The 23,371-nt window shown below is 40.6% G+C and overlaps 1 protein-coding gene across 1 annotated transcript in view; it reads right to left on the bottom strand.

The window, feature by feature from the left end:
- SRCAP (Snf2 related CREBBP activator protein) overlaps nucleotides 1-23,371 on the bottom strand; it is a gene marked incomplete at its 5' end in the record, with an annotated part of 948,600 nt that overhangs the window by 550,329 nt on the left and 374,900 nt on the right. Inside the window, one exon of the mRNA XM_030210811.1 lies at nucleotides 474-666. Within this exon, the coding sequence (XP_030066671.1) occupies nucleotides 474-666 (193 nt within the window). The remainder of the gene's footprint in view (nucleotides 1-473; nucleotides 667-23,371) is intronic.

The raw sequence follows: 23,371 nt of genomic DNA, 5'->3' as shown, positions 1-23,371 counted from the left end.
CCTCTCTCAAAAACGCATAAATAATACATACTGCAGGGTTGGTGCTATGGTGAACAAGGCAGCACTGCAATGTAGACAAAAGGTTCAAATTTGAAGCCAACAGAGCTGGCAAGAGTTGGACATGCCACAGTGGGAAGGAAGAAAGACGCTGGAAGTGGGATGGATTTGCTAGCAATATAAAGAAGCATTTCTTTGCTTAAAAACTAATAACACAACCTCCCAGTACAGTGCTGCAAAAACAATTAAGGAACTGCAGAAATATATGAGACAACAAGGATTTCTATAAATGTGAGAAGCACAAGTAAATCCATGAATTAAGGATAGCATGTAATAAAAAAGGGCAAAGAGACCAGACAGGCTTGAAGGTCTGCATCTCAGTTGCTGAGCTGTAACAACAAATAATTGGCCTCATTTTCACAAAGAAGTGAAAATATCCCTGTTCTCATGCAGGACTTCCCCTTTTTTAAACATACCTTGTGAAGCCTCTTGACGAGGCTTTCATTGTACTCTTGACTGCCCTCAATCATTCCGGTCAGCGGGTTGGAGAACCATTCTTTGAACTCACGGTGAGATTGGAAGACATGAGGCATCAGGAAGTGCATCAAGGACCAGAGTTCCATCAGACTGTTCTGTAAAGGGGTGCCTGTCAGCAACAACCGCCTCTGGCTGGAGAGAAATGAATCAATGGGGAGGGAACATCAGTATAAATACATCATCACTAAATTTCAGTAAGGTGTTAAAATTGGAAAACAGATGTCAAAATCTCACATGTATTTCCCGAAAAACTCACTAAATATAGAACCTTTTATAAATTATATATAGGGCCAGAGAATAAAAATGGTATTTGATATGACACATATCAAAAGAACCAAAAAAAAAAACAACCTAAAAATTAAATTTCACATAGCAATCCAATACACATTTGTCCCAATGTGATATATAAAACTTCATAACTCTACTTGAATAAAGTAGTAATGTGAACCATCAGAATATAGATACTATTATATGGAATGTGTGAGAATTATTTTAAAGGTGACCATCTTCCCCGAAACAGAGCTATTGAAACGATTCATATAAGTACAGGGGGATTCCTAGGTGGTATGTCTTGCGTGTCAGGCATGGAATTTTGAACAAAATATGATTATTGAACAGGTAACCAATGTAATTACTCCACAATATCCAATGCTTTGACCATATTACCCCCTCTTTATTTTTGAATAGTGGTTACCAATTGTAGCATGGCTCAAATACAAATTATGTTTGTCCATAAAGGTCTTACACCTGGTTCTCCGGATTACCCTGCCAACTTACAAATCCCTACTCTTTCCTCCTGCACTCTAAGCTCCTTGCAAGAAGTGCTACTCTCTTTACCCCCTTTTGAGACTCCACCTTGAGATCTCTCACCACTGTTTTCTCTTACATTGGCCAATACCTCTGGAACATTCTTCCCTCTTGATATAAGATTGAAACTAACTTTTCCCAACTTACTACAGTTGGTTGACTAGTATCCTTCTGGTCAGTATTTTCCCTCCATTTTTCTCATCTCACCACCCTGCGTAATTCCCTCTAGATGTCCCATGCCCTCCCAGCCAGCTTCTTTCTTTGTCTGACAATCTTCCTTCTCACACTGCGTAAACACCTTAGCAGCATGTACAGTGCAACTAGAAGAATATTAAGGCAGTGTTTCCCAAGTCCAGTCCTGGAGTACCCCCTTGCTAGTCAGGTTTTCAGGATATCCACAATGAATATACATGAAAGATTTGCATATAATGGAGGCAGTGTATGGACTTGGGAAACATTGTATTAAGGCACTATAAATCAATCAGGTTTTTTTCCCCTGTCCATCTCCATCCCTCCAACAGTTCCAGTGGAATAAAGACAAGCAAATGTAGTTCTTCATCAAAGTGGAAGGAGAAGGCAAGAAACTACATGGTAGTCAGATTGAAGTCAAAATTGATGCTAGAAAAGAAGATTGTGTAATTTCTGGAATCCAATGGAATACAGGATCTAAGGCTGTTTAGTTTTATCAAATGTAGGGTGTGTCAGATGAATCTGATTGAGTTTGTTGATTGGGTGACTAAAGAGTTGGAACTGGGGAAGTGCTAGTTGTAGTCTACTTTAAAGGCTGATATTCAGCCATACTATCCATTTAAGTAGGACCACTGAACATGCAATTCTAAACTTAAATGGGTAGGTTATTCATTTAAGTTAGGACAGCAATTTATGAGTTCTTACTTAAGCAAACAAACAGATAGCAGCTGGACATTACCACCATCCAGTTAAGTTTAAGTTGTGCCCCTTGAATACCTCTAATCCCTCCCTTTTTTTACAGACATAACTTTTGGCCACATATGAGAATGCCCAGCTAAATGTTATGCATTGGTCAGCCCCAAACTTTAAAAAGATTTATGCAGTTAACTCCATGATTACAGCAAAGCTTATAAATGGTTCTTTATAGCCAACTTATAAATAAACTGAGAGTCCTTAGCAAGAAGCCTATATGGATTGACTGGGTTAAAAGTTGATTCAGTAAGAAATGACACAGCAGAGTGGTAAATGAGCTCACAAAGAAAAAAGGGTGTTACCAGTGGTTGGCTATAGGGATTAGCCCTTGGTCTGGTTCTTTTTAATGCCTTCATAAGTGATATTGCAGAAGCACTATAAAGAAGGAATTAGGTTTTATCTGCAAATTTTATTTTCTTTAGTCCGACCAGACCAGTCCAGTCCAGAACCTGAAAGCTGTGCCCATGATCAGCAGGTGGAAACAAAGAAAACAGAATTCTGTGTTCAATCCTACAAGGATACTGTGCAGCTTCAGCCTCACAGTATTTTGATAACAAAGCAAAGACAACCATGCAAATTCTTATGGGAGATTAAAACTCATTCTTTCTCCATATATCCACAATGAAAGAATTGAAAATCATGACAAGCACAAGAACTTGAACTCTGAAGTATGGAAACAAACAGCTAGATAAGCATAATTAAATTAAATTAAATTGAAAAAAGGGAAGGGGAATGGGACTCAATATACCGCTTTTCTACAGTTTTTGCAACTGTACATTCTGAATTGGGGGGGGGGGGAGGGAAATCTGGACTTGTCTAGTGTGACTAAAGGAAAGAAGATTAATAGTCAAGATCTAATTTATCCTTCCTTAGCATCCTCACCAAACAAGTCCAGAACCTGTGGACAGCAGTGTTCAAGATAGGTGGGATTCGGCAACCCCTGCCCAGAGCACTGAAGCTCCAAAGTATGCATCTGCTCTTGCCACAGTATCCAAACTATAGTGCATCACAATGTATGAAATGAGGATCATGCTGCTGTCCAACAAATATCAGCTAGTAAAACCGCTTGCAACTCTGTCAATGAGACTGCCATTCCCCTTCTGGAATAAGCTCAATTTTTTGGGCAGTTCCCTCAATTTGAGAATATTATGCAGAAGAAACAATTTCTCTTAATCGGAAAGCAAAAGTACCTCTACAAGCTACTTCACTTTTGTTAAGACCTCCAAAAAGGATTATCAATCTGTCAGATTTACAAAAGTCATTCTAAAGTTCCAAATCTCTCAACTGCTGGCAAACATCGAACATTCAAGAAATGCAATATTTCAAAGTCATTGCCCAATCTTTCCAACGAAAGGAGCAGCATCTGATTCATATGAAATGGAGAAACCACTTTTAGAAGGAATAGTCTGGATTGAGACTCTGGCCTGAAACTCACGAGATTCTTTGGGTTGAAGAAATGGCTAATAAGACTATCTTAAGCATGCAGAGTGTCACCTTCTTCAAGGGTTCAAAAGGAGAATGAACAGATATGGAGGATCTCTCCAAATGGCTCCAAAAACAAGCAAAAGCTGCTACCTTATCAGGGACCTATGAGTTAAACCTTTCTTAAGATTTTCCTATTGAAAAGCAAGGATGTTTACGTTTATTTTGAATTTAATATACCGCCTTTCTTTTAGCAAAGCAAGGCACAGTACAATGTTAAAAGGGAAAAAAATGGAAAGAATGTCATAATCAACATGAAAGAGAAAAGAAAACTGAGAAAACAAGAGAGATATAGTAGTAGGCCAGTAAGCTCTGTCCCATGTCCTCACAGAGCCCTCGTGTTATAGAACTGTGTTTTTAACTGCCTTAAACTTAAGGTATGATGACTCAAGCTGCAAAGATGCAGGAGGAGAGCCACAAAAAAGACCGAGAAAAAAAAGAAAGCACTGGGTCTTGTCTAGTCAAGATGTGTACCTGAGACTGATGGAATAAATAAATGGAAAGTCGGAGAAACTGAATGAAATCTCTATAGACCTAAAGGATGTAATAGGGCAAATTTGACAAAATGAAGAGTAGCAAATCTCCTGGACCGGATGGTATTCATCCCAGAGTACTGATAAAAATAAAAAATGAACTTGCGGAACTATTGTTAGTAATATGTAATTTATCCTTAAAATTGAGCGTGGTACCAGAAGATTGGAGGGTGGCCAATGTAATGTCGACTTTTAAAAAAGGTTCCAGAGGAGATCCGGGAAATTATAGACCGGTGAGTCTGACGTCGGTGCCGGGCAAAACGGTACAGACTATTATAAAGAACAAAATTACAGAGCATATTCAAAAGCATGGATTAATGAGACAAAGCCAACATGGATCCAGTGAAGGGAATTCTTGCCTCACCAATCCATTACATTTCTTTGAAGGGGTGAACAGACATGTGGATAAAGGCGAGCCGGTTGATATTGTGTATCTAGATTTTCAAAAGGCATTTGACAAAGTACTTTATGAAAGACTCCAGAAGAAATTGGAGAGTCATGGGATAGGAGTCATTGTCCTATTGTGGATTAAAAACTGGTTAAAAGATAGAAAACAGAGAGTAGGGTTAAATGGTCAGTATTCTCAATGGAGAAGGGTAGTTAGTGGGGTTCCCCAGGGGTCTGAGCTGGAACAACTGCTTTTTAACATATTTATAAATGACCTAGAGATGGCAGTAACTAGTGAGGTAATTAAATTTGCTGATGACACAAAGTTATTCAAAGTAGTAAAATCGCAAGAAGATTGTGAAAAATTATAAGGGGACCTTACGAGACTGGGTGACTAGGCATCTAAATGGCAGATGACGTTTAATGTGAGCAAGTGCAAAGTGATGGATGTGGGAAAGAAGAACCCGAATTATAGCTATGTCATGCATGGTTCCATGTTAGGAGTTACCGACCAAGAAAGGGATCTAGGTTTCGTCGTTGATGATATGTTGAAACCTTCAGCTCAGTGTGCTGCTGCAGCTAAGAAAGGGAAATGGGACTTAATATAGCACCTTTCTGTGGTATTTTGCAACTACATTCAAAGCGGTTTACATATATACAGGTACTTATTTTGTACCTGGGGCAATGGAGGGTTAAGTGACTTGCCCACAGTCAGAAGGAGTTGCAGTGGGAATCGAACCCAGTTCCCAGGATCAAAGTCTGCTGCACTAACCACTAGGCTACTCCTCCACTCGCAAATAGAATGTTAGTTATTATTAGGAAACGAATGGAAAACAAAAATGAGGATGTTATAATGCCTTTGTATCGCTCCATGGTGCAACTTCACTTCGAATATTGTCTTCAATTCTGGTCACCGAATCTCAAAAAAGATATAGTGGAATTAGAAAAGGTGAAATGAAGGGCGACAAAAATGATAGAGGATAGGATGACTTCCCTATGAGGAAAGGCTAAAGCGGCTGGGGCTCTTCAGCTTGGAGAAAAGACGGCTGAGGGGAGATATGATAGAGGTCTATAAAATAATGAGTGGAGTAGAACGGGTAGACGTGAAGCACCTGTTTACTCTTTCCAAAAATACTAGGACTAGGGGGCATGCAATGAAGCTACACAGTAGTAAATTTAAAACAAATCAAAGAAAATCTTTCTTCACTCAACGTGTAATTCAACTCTGGAATTTGTTGCCAGAAAATATGGTAAAGGTGGTTAGCTTAGTCGAGTTTTAAAAAGGTTTGGGCGGCTTCCTAAAGGAAAAGTCCATCAACCATTATTAAATTGGACTTGGGGAAAATCCACTATTTCTGGGATTAGCAGCAAAAAATGTTTTGTACTTTTTGGGGGATTTTGACAGATATTTGTGACCTGGATTGGCCACGGTTGGAAACAGGATGCTGGGCTTGATGGACCTTTGGTCTCTCCCAGTATGGCAATACTTATGTACTAACCACAGGAGGAGCACAAAAAATGGGGAGTTTATATGGAAATAGTAGTAAAGCCAGGTATGAATGATGAAATAGTGTATATTTTGAACTTAATCTGGAAAGATATTTAAGACAATGGCGCTGAATATGGCCCAACTTACTAGCATGGGAGAGGGCATCAATCTCCTGGAGCTAAGGGCCATTTGGAATGCTCTAAAGGCTTTCAGAGATGAGCTTATGCATCCAATCAAACTTATTCAAATGTACAATCAGGTTGCAATGTACACTGTCAATAATCAGGGAGGCATGGGATCATACCTTTTCTGACAGGAAACAGTTGAGATGTTGGCAGTGGGCTTCCAGTCATGTCATGGTGCTCAGGGCCACAAGCCTGGCGGGCAAAGACAACAATCTGGCAGACAGACTGAGCTGAGTGCTGCAACCACACAAGTGGTCTCCTAAGATCAGCATTGCCCAGGAGATCTTCCGAGAGTAAGGCACCATCCTCAATGATCTTTTCACCACTCATCTCAACAACAAAGTCCCTCAGTACTGCTCCAGATTGAGATCACATGGCAGATTAGTGTCAGACATTCTTCTCCTTGATTGGTGGAAGATTATGCTACATGTGTGTCTTTCCATACCTCTAGTAGGGAAGATTTTGCTGAAACTCAAGGACCAGGGAGCCATGATTCTCATGGCACCCTACCGGCCAAGGCTGATATGGTTCCCTCTACTACTTGAGTTATCTTCCAAAGACCCACAAAAACTGGACTGTTTTCTGACCCTCATCCCTCAGAATGAGAGGTCTCTTCTACATCCCAACCTCCAAAAGATTCTACTAAGAAGTCAATTTCAAATGGAAGAGGTTTGCCACCTGGTTTCAGGGCAAAACCATCAATCCATTGTCTTGCTGTAGGGGTATTTCCCTGTGAACTTACCTGAGCTGGTCTTGGTTCATACAAGCCTATGCACAAACAAAATAGATGCTACCACCTCTGACCTATGTCAGAAAGATCCAGCTTCAGCTTGTGGAAAATCACTGACAGGCTTGCTGAAGCCAAGGATATTCTGTGTTCCGACCACCCCCTTCTATCACCCTGAGAAGCTGAGAAGGGAAGCAGACATGGCACCAGAAGTTACCATTCTCCAAGGTCACAAAATAAAGAACTCTTCTTGCCCATGTATTGAACTGGACAAGACCATGATTGGTTCCTGCAGTCACCTGACCGGGAGGTACTGAGAAAGCGGGAACTGAAGAAAGTTAGTAAGTCGGAGACCCTCGGAAGGAGGGGTAACTGGTAAGAAGACCTGAGGAATCCAGCAAGGCTCGGAGTGAGCCAGAGATTGTGTTTGATACCAACCTTGTGACCTGCATAACTGGTGCAATTACGTGTGGCAGAGAAATTGGCTCTGAGATCCAACGGAGGGACGGAAACCTGCTTGCTGAGAGAGACCTGCTCTACATCTAAGACGCAGACAGCTGGGACAGCGTCTGGGGAGATTCTGCTCCGTTCTTATCTGAAGCCGTCATAAGGACAGCGGTGAGATCACGGTGATTTACTTCCTAGTCTGGGATTAGTTATTGGTGTTAACTAAGCAAGGAAGATTGGTTTATGTCATCTCTTGGTCAGAGAATAAGCTGCTACTGGGTATTTTGATTAAGATGTGTGATTTTCTCATAAGGATTATGAGGATATCATTTGTACTGTTCTAATCATTACTGTACGTAGTCTAGGGATAATCAGTGTATAGTTAGACAATATAGTTTTGTAGTGCTCATATCAGTAAGAGATATTTTTATTGCATAAGCTATCGCAGAGTGTTTCTATATTTTTCTATCTCTAATAAATAGATAGATATCATTTGTGGCTTGGTTTCATTTTCTCCGTAACATTTGGCAAGGTGCCAGAACCAAGGTTCTATATAATTTCCCCTAGGCTGAGCCAGGAACCTTGGAATAAATAACCTTATTGTTCTCCGATAAGAGCTGTTTATCAGAACCTATATTGCCCAACACAAAAACTGTTTGAATACCTTCTACACCTTTTTGAATCTGTACCTCAAGGTGCCCTTTATCTCTATTATTGTTTAATTTATATCCAAGGCCAGTTGTTGTTATTGCCTTGCATATCCATACCTTCACGTATGACATTCAGCTGTACGTTCCCTTAGGTATTTCTCGGGATGGTCAGCTTGATAAGTTGTTATCCTGTTTGAAGGCTTTAAAGAATTGGATGACAAATAAACTTCAATTAAATACAGCTAAAACAGAATTTTTATGGGTTCATAGAGAGCTGTTCTTTTCCCCGTACTGGGATGGATCTGGTATTATTGCTGAAAGTTATGTGCATAGTTTGAGTTGAATTAGATGATGGGCTTGCTTTTGAATCTCATATTTCCCAGAGTGGTAAGCTCTTCTTTTTATTATCTTCGCCAGCTTCATTTGATACTTTTTTTTTATTTTTCAACCTCATATTTCACTGTTTTTGTGATTTTATTTATTTTATTTTTTATTTTTGTTACATTTGTACCCCGCGCTTTCCCACTCATGGCAGGCTCAATGCGGCAGGCAATGGAGGGCTAAGTGACTTGCCCAGAGTCACAAGCAGCTGCCTGTGCCGGGAATCAAACTCAGTTCCTCAGTTCCCCAGGACCAAAGTCCACCACCCTAACCACTAGGCCACTCCTCCACCATCGATTATTGTAATGCTTTATTTGTGGGTTTGCCAGCAAAGAATTTGAAAAGGCTTCCATAGGTGCAAAATGCTGCTACTCATCGTTTGCTCATTTCTACCAAGTTTTGCCATATTACTTCATTTTTGTCATCATTGCACTGGTTGATGCTAATCATTGTATTTTAAATTGCTAATGCTGGCTTTCAAAGTTATTCACCATGTAGCTCCGAGATATACGTTGAAAAAGCTACTGTTTATATCCCTTGTCGCTCTCTATGATCTATGAATGAGAAATGTTTTTCACTTCCTTCTCTGAGTTCTTTTAGGCGTAAGTGTGCCCGTAAATGCGCCTACTCTTGCCTTTTGGTATTTTTGTGGAATAATATCCTCAATCAATTAGGAATACGAATGACCTTTTAACATTTCACAGAAGCGTTAAGACCATTTTGTTTAGCAAGATAGGTTTTATCTTTTGTAGTATTTAAAATACTGTGTTTGTTGTGAGCCGTTAGCTTTCTGTTTAATCTATGAATACGATTTACTGTTTTATGATTGTCTGTATATTTTTGTAACCCGATCTGTGTGTTATCGGTGGAGTGAGCTAAATACATACATACATACATACATACATAAAGGGTTCACACCTAGTGCAAATGGTGCTTACTATCACCATGTGGAAGTTAAGCCCATATCAGCAAAGCCTCTAGTTGCTAGCTTTACGAGAGAACTGCATTTGAAAAACTTCCAAACCAACTTCTAGCATTGTCAAAGAACCTCAACGTCATTCTCACCCAGCTGAAGAAAATTATTTTTGAGACGCTTGACAGCTGAAGTACTGGACCTGGAAGGTCTTGCTTTTGGTGGTGGTGGTCATTTCAGCAAGCAGGATCAGCGAACATCAGGTTCTAGTAGCTGGTCCACCCTACACAAACTTTCATATTCTCTGCACATATCATAAATTCCTTCCTAAGGTAGTGTTGGAAGTCCATCCTAACCAGTCAATTGTCCTGCCAACATTTTTCTCAAAGCCTCATGCCCATCCTAGCAAAAGTGCATTGCATACTTTGGACTATATATGAGCCTTGGTCTTCTATTTGGAGCAGACTGAAGCCTATAGACAAGTCCACCAAACATTTTCTTCCTTTTAACCCCAACGGGATGGGGGCAGCCTTCAGTAAATGCACTTTGCCCAATTAGCTAGCAGATTGCATCTTCTACACTTATGCCCAGGCTCAACTGACTCCAGAGGGTCATGTCACGGCTCACAGGAACTGATGCTCAAAAATGGTCATTTATATCCTCAGCTGAACTTACTAAATGAGAAATAGTGATCAATGCTCAAAGGAAGTTGCATGCAAATAAGATGTATGGAATGTCTGAATGTGATTCGGTGAGGAAAGCACTCGGCACGTGTGCAGAACAGTCTTGCAGATTAAGTGTCAATGTTCTGCACATGCCCAGGCCAGAAGAACAGAAGGTTGGGGGGGAGGGGGGAACAAGTTCAGTAGATGTGCTCCATTACACAGGAAAAAATCAAAAATAAAATAAAATAAAATACAAAACAAGACAAAATAAAAACAGGTCTGACTGGAGTGATAGAGTCATGTAACTGGCATTCTCTCTCTGTGATTACCCCTTGCACACAGCCAACAGGTGTTCCTCAAATAATAAAGAAGACTAAAATAAACTGGGTGGGCCAGACATAACATTTCCTGCTCTTCTTTCCCCAGGCCTAGAGTAGTTGCTCTGTGCATGGCTGCAAAATGGAGTATGCTGGGCAACGTGGTAGCATATGGACACACTGTTTACTTAGAGCTATGATCAAGATATGAAAATTTTCCACTGTGTTATACAAAGATTCTGCTAAACAGAGATAGAGCCTCTTGTAAAATATATATTTATTTATTGCATTTGTATCCCACATTATCCCACCTCTTTGCAGTCTCAATGTGGCTTACAATTCATCATGGATAATGGAAATAGAAGTGAATATACATATGGTTTACAGAGGGTTATGTGTTACATGGTGGTGAAATACATGATGGTGTAAAGCAGAAAGACATTATAAGACAGTTCTGGAAGTTTTAAAGATTAAGTTACACATGTTGATCTTTGTGATATATCTTGTCGAAGAGATAGGTTTTCAATAGTTTGCGGAAATTGGTCAATTCATATACAAGCACATGCAGGACTGTACGTTGATGTCATTTGGCATGTCTAGAAGGAGCAGCAATTTTAAAAACCTGCATTTGAGGAAAAAGCAAGGCAGTGGAATCAGTACATCAAACCCTTGGCAACACCTCTATTTCTCTATGTCCAATCCGACACATACTGATTAGGCTTTAAATTTTTTGTTCTGGATCTAAAATATTGGTAACCATAACTTATGCTTACCAGTAGTTTAGATTCAGAACACAAAATATGTAAGTATAAAATGATGAATTTTCCATATACTATTATGTTTTAAGCTTTTATTTTGAAGTTGGTACATTTTTACCAACTCAGACTCCACCCAAAATTGCTTCCAACTTCGACTCCACAGCCCTGGAAAAAAGCATGCAGCTTTCCCCCAGATGTGAGAGCAGCTTTTTAGTTTAACTTTGTTTATTAACATTTTCATAGAAAATAACCAAATACAACACCTTAACAAATTAAGCAGATCACATAATCTGTAGGGAGCCTGGAATCTTATAGACCCCCATAAACATTACAAATACATTAAATGAATCCAGAATACCCCTCCCAAAAACCCCAGCCCCCCCCCCCCCCAAAAAAAAAGAACACAGTCTGTCGTGCCTAGGTTCAGAAAATCAGTTTACAATGGCAACTTATTCAAAAGTACATAAGTATTGCCATACTGGGAAAGACCAAAGGTCCATCAAGCCCAGCATCCTGTTTCTAACAGTGGCCAATCTGGGCCACAAATACCTGGCAAGATCCCAAAAAAAGTACAATACATTTTATGCTGCTTATCCCAGAAATAACCAGTGGATTTTCCCCAAGTCCATTTTAATAATAGTCTATGGACTTTTCCTTTAAGAAGCCATCCAAACCCCGCTAAGCTAACCAACTTTACCACATTCTCTGGCAACAAATTTCAGAGTTTAATTACACGTTGAGTGAAGAAAACTTTTCTCCAATTCGTTTTAAATTTACTACTTTGTAGCTTCATTCCATGCCCTCTAGTCCTAGTATTTTTGGAAAGAGTAAACAAATGAATCACGTCTACCCGTTCCACTCCACTCATTATTTTATAGACCTCTATCAAATTTCCCCTCAGGCTGCATGCTCGAGATGATAAAGATTGCACATAAGGTTCCCAAATAGCCTAAAATCTCCATTTTCTTTTTAAGGTATAACATGCATCCTGAACCTCCATGACCAATAAAGTGTGCAGAGCATCCCTCCAGTGGAGAACTCAAGGTCCAAGGCTGTAAAATACATTTTTTAACCTGCAGAAGCAACCCACAACTCTCCACGTACCCAAAAAGAATATCCGTCAGTGAGGGAATAATAGACCTACTGCTCCCGGTACCCAATCAAACTAAGCCAGAACTGTCTGAAAGGGAGACAAGTCCACAAAGCATGGTAGAGTGTGGCATCTGCAGAACCACATTTTAGACTTATCCCAGATGAAAGACACCATGCATAAAATGCTTGTTTTGGAGAGACGTATGATCTAGTTATTTATTTATTACATTTGTACCCCGCGCTTTCCCACACATGGCAGGCTCAATGCGGCTTACATAGTAACAATAAGAAGAATTACAAGTCATAAAAAGAATATACAATTTGTAGGAAACGTAATATTAGTGGGGTTAACAGATAAGTAAATTATATTGGCATTCCCTATGTAAAGCACTGTGCGTGTAATTAGATATCGATTGCAAAAATTTAAGAATGTTTTCCTCTTGAATACCCATATCCAAATCGTCATTCTACTTCTTAACCAATTGGGCGTAATTCCTACAAAGTACTACTAGAGCTCTATACAGACTGGAGACTGAAAACTGGGATCCTCATGAAGAAAGGGAAAACTTTTTAAGCAAATGGAACAGGCCCAGAGAACAGTTATTCCTAAGCAAGCTGTTTGAAGATATGCAAATGGAACCGAACCAAACAATGGGATCCCAAAGTCTGCAGTAGCTTGGCTCTGGATTTCAAAGTACCATTATCTTGTAATAGGTCTGCTACATATACCACCCCTTTAGACGCCCATCGGTGAAAGATCTCTACCACCAATCCAGACCCAAAATCAGAGCTACCAATAAAGGGTATAAAATCTGTACATGATGAAGTCTGGTGTAGATAAGTTAACAAATATTGTCAGGATATTCACATGGGGGTGTAACAATATAGGATGCTTCCAGTGATGAGGGAGGTTCTCGCGAGGGGCATGTAATAGGTAATGAGGATGGAGTGGTTTAAAGAGCTCCCGTTTCACCCCCCAAGGAGTAAACTCCTACGATCCCAACACCCAGTCAGCTAGGTCGTGTAACAGGCACACCAAGTTGTATAACTGCAAATTGGTTAAACCCAGCCCTCCCTGTCCCTAAGTCTGATAAAGGTAATCCAGCATTAATTTGAGCTTCTTATTCAACCCCCCCCCCCCCCCAACAAAAGTTTGTGATTAATTTCTTAAGCATCATGTGATCCCTTTGTAATATGTAGAGTGGAAAGTGCCAGATAACATACAGACACCGAGGAAATAGTATAATGCGATATAAACTAACTCTACCACTTAAAGAAATTGGTACGGTGTTCCAGTTAACTGTTTAGTGTAATGAAGTAAGATATCAAAATTGTGTCTATATAGGCACCAAGGGTTAGCAGAAAGCAAAACGCCTAGGCACTTAAAACTATCTGAAGTTCAATTCCCCTACCCACTGCTGATATAATGGAGGAGAAGTGTGTAGTCCCTCTGATTTATTTATATTAAGACGAAAGCCTAAGAATGACCCATATTCAATAAAGATTTCCAGGAATGCAGGAGAAGATAAATGCACCAACAAATCATCGGCAAAGGCCGATACCTTAAATTCATAGGTACCTAATTTAACACCTGTGATCTCTGGATTCCCATGTATCTCCCGGATCAAAGGATCCAATGTCAATGCAAATAATAAAGGAGACAATGGACATCCCTATCTAATTCCACTAAGTACCTGAAATGGATCAGAGAGAATCCCACTTACCAAGACCCTAGCTGTGGGGCCATGATACAAGCCCCTAATTGCCTGCTCAAATAATCCTTCAATACCATATACACGCAATATCGCAGAGAGAAATTCCCAATTAACTCTGTCAAATGCATTCTCAGCATCAAAGCTGACAAGCAAAGTAGACTGACCAGTGTGGTAAACTTGCTCTAAGGTAGCTAAAATAGTATGGATATTTTTCAGAAAAATGGAAGAAAGTTGGACGTGAAAGATGGATATAGGGTAGGGAGTGAAGAAGAAAGGAAGAGAGAAAAGATATAGTGAATGGACAGGAGGACCTGGAAACAGAATTCAGAGCACAGAGACAGGGAACAAGATGATTAGAAAAATAAAATCTACAGACCACAAAGGTAAGAAAAATGATTTTATTTTCAGTTTACTAATTGAAACATGTCAGTTCTGACAATTTACTTCTTGCTGTCTATATTTTGTACTGAACAGGAGGAAATGTGAGTGTTTCGGGAGGTCTGGTCATGCGATTAAACATTCGGGTCGATGGGCGGCCCTAGTTAAAACACTACCTTCCACTAATAAGGATGAGTATTCACATGTCCCACTACCCAAGACCAAGCTAATCATTTTGCCAATAGCATCCTAAAAATTAGGACTGAACTATCTAAAGCTACACCAACAGAGGAAAATAGTCCAACCACTCAACATTAATCATCGGAGATCCTATAACCCAAGGACTCAAAACTGACCAAAACTGGAAATCTTTTCAACCACTAACAGTTGAGGATGTAAGATTAATGCTGTTGAAATGCTCTCGAGCCAACTGCTCCTTGGATCAATGTCCAGAACACCTACTCAAATCCATCCCTATGGAAGCAGTAAACTGGCTACTCTATAATTATCAATGAGCTGTTAAAAGCTGGCTCTCTTCCTCTTGACATGGGCAAAATTGTTTTCAATCCACCACTGAAGATATCTGGGCTAGAAGTAACATTGCCTGCAAACAACTCTTTTTTTTTACTAAAGTATTAAAAACCTACGTTAGTAAACATCTCTCTTTACAGCAGAAACATTTTCTATTTTACACTGGTCACAATTTGGCTTCAGGTCGTCACATAGTACGGAAACATATCTAACTACATATGTCAAACAACATCTATGTAAAGGCGACCAAGTAATTCTTCTCCAATTCAATATATTGGCGGCATTCGATACAGTCGAGCACACATTCGAACGTCTGGATCAGATAGGAAAAACAGGGACTGTAATCAAATGGTTCAGCGAAGCAAAACAACCAACTTTCCAACTTCTGGTCTCCTAACTGTAGGATCCCTCATATCCCCTCTCACCTATCCTGTTCAATCTCTTTATTTATTTATTACATTTGTATCCCGCATTTTCCCACCTATTTGCAGGCTCAATGCGGCTTACATGGTACCATAATGGCTTTTGCCAGTTCCAGTATGAACAGATACAAGGTGTTATTGTGACAGAATAAGATTCATGTACGGCTGATGTATTTGGGAACTTAGGGAGGAAGGAGGAGGTTGGGGTGTGTGCATTACGATCTTTGGTTTTGTTGTGTTGCAGGTTCTCTGGCTTTTATGTTGGGTCGGTGGGAAATGCCCTCCTGAACAGGTCTGCCTTCAATTCCTTCCGGAAGCCTAGATGGTCGTATGTCATTTTCACTGTTTTTGGCAGGGCGCTCCATAGTTGTGCGCTTAAATAGGAAAAGCCGGATGCATACACTGATCTGCACTTGAATCCCTTGCTGCTTGGGTAATGAAGATCCAGGTATGCTCGTGCTGATTTTGTTATGTTTCTCGTTGGCAGGTCTATGAGGTCACTCATGTAACCTGGGGCTTTGCCGTAGATAATTTTATGAACCAGGGTGCAGATTTTGAAGGCAATACGTTCTTTAATTGGGAGCCAATGCAGTTTTTCCCGGAGGGGTTTGGCACTTTCAAAATGCGTTTTTCCAAATATAAGTCTGGCTGCAGTGCTCTGAGCAGTCTGAAGTCTCTTTATTATTTGTTCCCTGCAACCCGCATATATAGGAAAAGTCAAATAAGGGTGATTTTGCGCACCCATGCAAGGTTCCTTCCTAAGCTATGGCCAGCTTACTGCCTTAGCTAATCAATTGTCCAACCAATGTTTTTCCCTAAACTACGTGATGTGCTCCAGTGGGTGAATCCTCAGTCTATGACTTCTGGTATCAGGTAGAAAAATCGAGATTTTGAGCCCTCTAGGAACAGAGAGAGTACCTGTTTATAATGTATGATTTTTCTGCCTTGTCATCCCTTGCCAACTATTATCCAATGCGGATGACATCCTCCTTCTCTTACCAGTGACAGCATCAAACATAGAACCAACTCAGTCTGTAGTGAATGGTATGACTGCTGTCAGCACCTAGTCCCTGACCAATAAACTAAAATAGAATGCACAAAAAACCGAGGTCCTGTAATTCCAAAATCAGGGAGTTGAGGTCCCATCATCATTATCCTTGACCAATGGTCAAATCTTTACAGTCGAATCGGAAACCAGAGTACTAGGGGTCTTGCTTGTCTTTTCACTCACCTTCGATTTCCGTATCAACCAACTATGGAAGAAAACACTATTCAAAATGAGACAGTTATGTCTAGTCAGATCATTGTTCAACCAAAAAGCCTTCGCACTACTAGTCCAAATGTTAGTCCTACCTCACTTGGATTACTGTAACGTTCTATTTCTCGGTATTGTGTCAATATCAGAAAAAACTGCAAATCATACAGAACACTGCTGCTAGACTAATATACAGACTGAATAGATATACTGGTGTTTCAACTCTTCTAAACAAATTGCACTGGCTTCCCATAGCAGAAAGACTCTGGTTCAAACCTGCTTGTTTAGTTTTTCAAATCCTACAGGGTGAATTGATTTGCTCTTTTCTGACCACTGACAAGTCAGATTATGACCCATCAACTGCATAGCTAAAACTAGTCTCAAACTTAAGAAGCCTGACAGCTGCATCATTCTGGCTAAAAGCTCTGACTTCAGCATTCTGTGTAGCCAGAGCCCTTACAGCAGCAATTTCTATACTTTCTGCTGAAACTGTGAATTTTGAGTCTTAAGAGCACTTTCCCCCCTCACTGACAGAGTTGGTGCCACTGTCTCTACACCACAAGGACGCTAACTATGTATGCACAGTTTGAATGTGAAGATGTGTTGAGGTTACTAGTCAAGGTCCTAGGGAAATTCCTGTAACAAAATGGCGACTACAATCTTCGGTAAAAGAAACCTTGGAAATGCTGTGTTCTATAAACAAATGTTCTGTGTGCTATAACATTTAGATAGTGTGTTCCATTCTATGTAAACAACTACTACTACTACTACTTAACATTTCTAAAGCGCTACTAGGGTTACGCAGCGCTGTACAATTTAACATGGAAGGACAGTCCCTGCTCAAAGAGCTTACAATCTAAAAGACAGGTGTACAATCTAGAGACAAGTGTACAATCTAAAAGACAAGTGTAGAGTCAATCTGATAGGGCATACTATATTTCTAGAAAGGTTAGGTGCCGAAAGCAGCATTGAAGAGGTGAGTTTTAAGCAGAGATTTGAAGATGGGTAGGGAGGGGGCTTGGCATAGGGGTTGAGGAAGTAAGGCAGAAATCAGCTGAAATTGCAAGTTGTACACTGAATGAGAGGGGGATTGATGCTCAATCCATTGTATATAAGGCACTGCTGTATTGTATTAAACAGAGGCGGAGATGATCATAAGTACATAAGTACGTAAGTAATGCCACACTGGGAAAAGACCAAGGGTCCATCGAGCCCAGCACTAAAGACAGACCTGTTCAGAAGAGCATACCCCACCGACCCAACATAAAAATACCTGCACACTTACAACACAATGCAACCAAAGACCATAACGAATATATACCTGTCTCTTCTTCCCCCTTTTCCTCTCTAAGTTTCCCCCCAACTGTACATAAGTAATGCCATACTTGGGAAAAGACCAAGGGTCCATCGAGCCCAGCACCCTGTCCACGACAGCGGCCAATCCAGGTCAAGGGCACCTGGCAAGCTTCCCAAACGTACAAACATTCTATACATGTTATTCCTGGAATTGTGGATTTTTCCCAAGTCCATTTAGTAGCAGTTTATGGACTTGTCCTTTAGGAAACCGTCTAACCCCTTTTTAAACTCTGCCAAGCTAACCGCCTTCACCACGTTCTCCGGAAACGAATTCCAGAGTTTAATTATGCGTTGGGTGAAGAAGCATTTTCTCCGATTTGTTTTAAATTTACTACACTGTAGTTTCATTGCATGCCCCCTAGTCCTAGTATATTTGGAAAGCGTGAACAGACGCTTCACATCCACCTGTTCCACTCCACTCATTATTTTATATACCTCTATCATGTCTCCCCTCAGCCGTCTCTTCTCCAAGCTGAAAAGCCCTAGCCTCCTTAGTCTTTCTTCATGGGGAAGTTGTCCCATCCCCACTATCATTTTAGTCGCCCTTCGCTGCACCTTTTCCAGTTCCACTATATCTTTCTTGAGATGCGGCGACCAGAATTGAACACAATACTCAAGGTGCGGTCGCACCATGGAGCGATATAACGGCATTATAACATCCTCACACTTGTTTTCCATACCTTTCCTAATAATACCCAACATTCTATTCGCTTTCCGAGCCACAGCAGCACACTGAGCAGAAGGTTTCAGTGTATTATCGACGACGACACCCAGATCCCTTTCTTGGTCCGTAACTCCTAACGTGGAACCTTGCATGACTTAGCTATAATTCGGGTTCTTTTTTCCCCACATGCATCACCTTGCACTTGCTCATATTAAACGTCATCTGCCATCTAGCCACCCAGTCTCGTAAGGTCCTTCTGTAATTTTTCACAATCCTGTCGCGAGTTAACGACTTTGAATAACTTTGTGTCATCAGCAAATTTAGTTACCTCGCTAGTATTTTCCATCTCTAAATCATTTATAAATATATTAAAAAGCAGCGGTCCTAGCACAGACCCCTGAGGAACCCCACTAACTACCCTTCCCCATTGTGAATACTGACCATTTAACCCCACTCTCTGTTTCCTATCCTTCAATCAGTTTTTAATCCACAATAGGACTTTTCCTCCTATCCCATGACCCTCCAAATTTCCTCTGTAGCCTTCATGAGGTACCTTGTCAAATGCCTTTTGAAAATCCAGATACACAATATCAACCGGCTCCTCTTTGTCCACATGTTTGTTTACTCCTTCAAAGAACTGAAATAAATTGGTGCATCTTTACCACAGTGGTATCTTCTCCTCTCATAACAAATATTGCTATTTGTTATGGTCTGATTGCTTTGCTATTTTATTTTATTTTTTATTTTTGTTACATTTGTACCCCGCGCTTTCCCACTCATGGCAGGCTCAATGCGGCAGGCCATGGAGGGTTAAGTGACTTGCCCAGAGTCACAAGGAGCTGCCTGTGCCGGGAATCGAACTCAGTTCGATATTTGTTATAGTCTGATTACTTTACCAAATTACTTAGCCTGATTACCCTGCCTGATTACTTTGCCCAATTGCTTTGTTATTATCTATATTGGAATAAAGACTATCCCTCTAAAGTAAAATAGTTTCTGTCTTTTCTGTCTTCTCTTTCCACTGTATCTTGAGTTGGGTGTAAGGAGGCAGAACCCCTATTTGCCCCAAATGGTATATTTCCTAAGGTAAGTAGAAATATATCAGAGGAATAATTCCCACATAATTACAGCTCTCTCTGAGATTAGGTTGTCAGAGGGGGCCATATAAGTACAAACTCCACTATAAGCAAGGGCTTCAACTGCTGTTTCACTATGCCTGGTCCAGTCTAACAGAAACAACAACTGATGCTAGAATCACTGTTCCAAAAGACAATTAGAAACACCACCTTGTAAGTGGTGGAGGGGCTTCCGTGTTTCAATGACTCAGAGGGCTATGCTGTAGGGTTACCCATATCAGACAGGCCTCTGAGGAGAAACCAGAGAAAGAGTGTCCCAACCTGGAGGATCCAAGATGGCGTTGAGGGAGGACGTAGGCTAGTTGAGTTCCCGTTTTACACCAGAATGCCTGAAGTCCCAACCTGGAGGATCCAAGATGGCGTTGAGGGAGGACGTAGGCTAGTTGAGTTCCCGTTTTACACCAGAATGCCTGAAGAAGGCGGCGCGCTCCCCAGAGAATGGGGAAGAGAAAAGGCAAAGCCATGGTGTTGTCCTCCTCGAACATGGCTGGGTTCCCACCACTTCTCAGTCTATTTTGTTTTTTTGTTAAACTTTATTTTAGTGTGTAAGACAACTTAGATATACAAACTTTGACATCACTTTATACATCATAGAGATATCCCCTTTCCCTTCCCTCCCCCCCCCCCCCCCCCCCCCCCCCCCCCAGTCTCTTCATAGTTCTATGGATCTCTGTGGTGTATCTTCTTTTATACTTAATACTTCGGGCCTAAAAAAAGCCCGAGTTTGCCAAGTGATTTCACCTCATTGGTATTATCAATTGCGGAGCATCTAAGTCAATTCCCGCTTGGGATCTCCAAAGCTTATATTTGTCCCATATTTTGGTAAACTGGAGCAGCTGATTGTTCTTCATCCCTGTAAGCTTTGCCATTTGATATATATAGTCCATTTTATGTAAAACTTTGACAATTGGTGGAGCCAGCGATTGCTTCCAGGCGGCCGCCAGTGCAATCTTTGCTGCTCCTAAAAATATGGAAGCCAAACGGTGAAGAGTGGTCAGAAGTCCGGGAGGGCGAAATTGCAATAAGCAGTGGTCCATCGTTTGTGGATATTCTTTACCCAATATCTGATTCAATAACTTAAGACATTCCTGCCAATAAGGTTGTATCTTTGGACATGACCACCATATATGCTTCATATCCCCCCTCACTTGACATCCCCTCCAGCATTGATTCGAAGAGCCTGGAAACATTTTCGCTACTTTATGTGGGGTATAATACCATCGGTACAGGATCTTATATCCATTTTCTATCATGGAACTACTTACCGATCCCTTTAATAGAAAGCCTATCGCCTTTTCCCAACTCTTCAGTTCATGTGTAGCCCCTATATCTTGTTCCCATTTCTGTATGTATTGCTGAATTGGGGTTTTATATGAGAGTAGTGCCCCATATATTCTTGACACACATCTTTTACGACTATTCCCTCCCATGGCCCGCTCTAATTCTGTTTCCTCCTTTTGTAGCTCCCCTTTGGCTTTTCGAAGAATATAATCTCTAATTCTAGTGTAATATAACAGGAGATGTGCTGGGAGATTAAATTCGTCTTGCAGCTCATTATATGAACGTATTGCCCCCTCTTCCCATATTTGGTCCAATTGTCTCAACCCTCTCTGTCTCCATTGCTTATATATTTTGTCTCCCTCTTCCCATGAAAATCCCGGTGCCCCTTGTATATGCATTTTACGAAAATATGTTCTCTGTGGACAGAATTGTTGGCGTAATGTATTCCATGTCATTAATGGGTATGCAACTGTTGGGGGTAGCAATGTTGCCATTGCCCTAACCCGTTTACTTGGGAGCCATAGTAATGCTGCTGGGTGATTAAGTCCTATCCAGTGTTTTTCAATTTGTAACCATGGTTTGTCTTCCTCAGTAATCCATGTTGCTAATATTCTTAGCTGTGCTGCTTGAAAGTACTTAAAGAAATCCGGCACTCCCATTCCCCCCCTTTTTTTAGGTTGGTATAGCATTTCTGCTTGTACTTTGGTTGGCTTATGTTTCCAAATGAACGCAAAGGTTTTTTTCTTTAGTTGTCTAAAGAATTTTTGGGGGATTTGGTAATGCTATGAAGAGGTACAAAATTTTGGGTAGCAACATCATTTTTATTGCTTGTATCCGGCCTATCCAGGACAACTCCAACCCTTCCCACCTCTCTAGTTCCTGTAATATTTCCAGCAATTTACCTGGGAAGTTTGCCTCGAAAAGAGTTTTTAGACTAGGTGTCAAATTAACTCCCAGATATCGAATGGAGCGCTTTGTCCATCTAAATGGGTGGCGTTCTTGTAACTTATCCCTGTCTTCTGCATTTATATTTAAGCCCAATATCTCTGATTTTGTCATATTTATTTAAAATCCTGCTATTTGCCCAAATTGCCCCAATGTTTGTTCAATAGTATGTAATGATCTATGAGGGTCTGTTAGAGTCAAAAGGATATCATCTGCAAACAGCATAATTTTATGTGTTTAATGACCAATTTGGATCCCATGAATGGCCTCATTTGCTCTAATTACCTGGGCTAATGGCTCCATTGTGAGGGCGAAAAGCAGGGGAGAAAGTGCACATCCCTGCCGTGTCCCCCTGTTTAATTTAAAAGTGGCTGAGCATTCCCCATTTATAATCAATTCTGCTAGTGGCTGATCGTATAGACGCTGTAGCCATTTTATATATCGGCCCGTCATTCCCATTTTATGCAGAACCTTAAACATATAGGGCCAGTGCAGTCGATCGAACGCTTTCTCAGCGTCGAGAGAAAGCAAGATTGTTGGTTGTTGTGTGCTATTTGCCTTTTGTATTAAATGCAGTGCCCGTCTGATATTGTCAAACGTTTGTCTTCCTTCTACAAAACCCGGCTGATCACTCTGCACCAATTCCGGCATAAGCCTCTGTAATCGCCTGGCTAGAATTTTCGTGAATATTTTATAGTCTGTATCTAAGAGTGATATGGGTCGATATGATCCACATTGCATCGGGTTTTTCCCAGGTTTTAGGAGAATACTAATATGAGCTAATCGCCATGAGTGAGGCAATTCTTTTTGGTGTTCTATCTCATTTAATACTCGAACCAATAAAGGTGCCAATATTTTCCCAAAACATTTATAGAATCTATTCGTGAACCCATCAGGCCCTGGAGCCTTACCGTTAGGGTAAGTTATCTATTGCCCATTGCACCTCCTCCAATGTAATGGGTGCAGAGAGTTCATCATTTTGAGTTGGGTTGATTTGAGGGAGCTCTATCCCTTCTAAGTAGTCTTGAATTGCTTGTGGTCCTGAATGTATATCATCTGTGTATAATTGTTTATAGAAAGCACAGAAAGCCCGCTTAATATCACCAGTTGTAGTCTGTCGCTGTCCTGTGCTATCTTCTATTGCATGTATGTGGTTTTTCATCTTTTGTTTTTTTAATTTATATGCTAATAGCCGGGAGGCTTTATTACCAAACTCGTAATATTGCTGTTGTGTTCTTTGAAGTGTTTCCGCCACCTCTGCTAACTGTAGGTCACGAAGTTCTAATTGTACTTGTTGACATCATTGAGCTACCCTTGCTGTATGGGTCCCTTTGGCTATAGTATGTTGTAGGTGTTCAAGCTCTATATGTAGTTGTTGT

Source organism: Microcaecilia unicolor, chromosome 7, assembly GCF_901765095.1.
Source record: "Microcaecilia unicolor chromosome 7, aMicUni1.1, whole genome shotgun sequence".
NCBI classification, from domain to species: Eukaryota; Metazoa; Chordata; class Amphibia; order Gymnophiona; family Siphonopidae; genus Microcaecilia; species Microcaecilia unicolor.
This window is presented reverse-complemented; position numbering and strand designations above follow the sequence as displayed.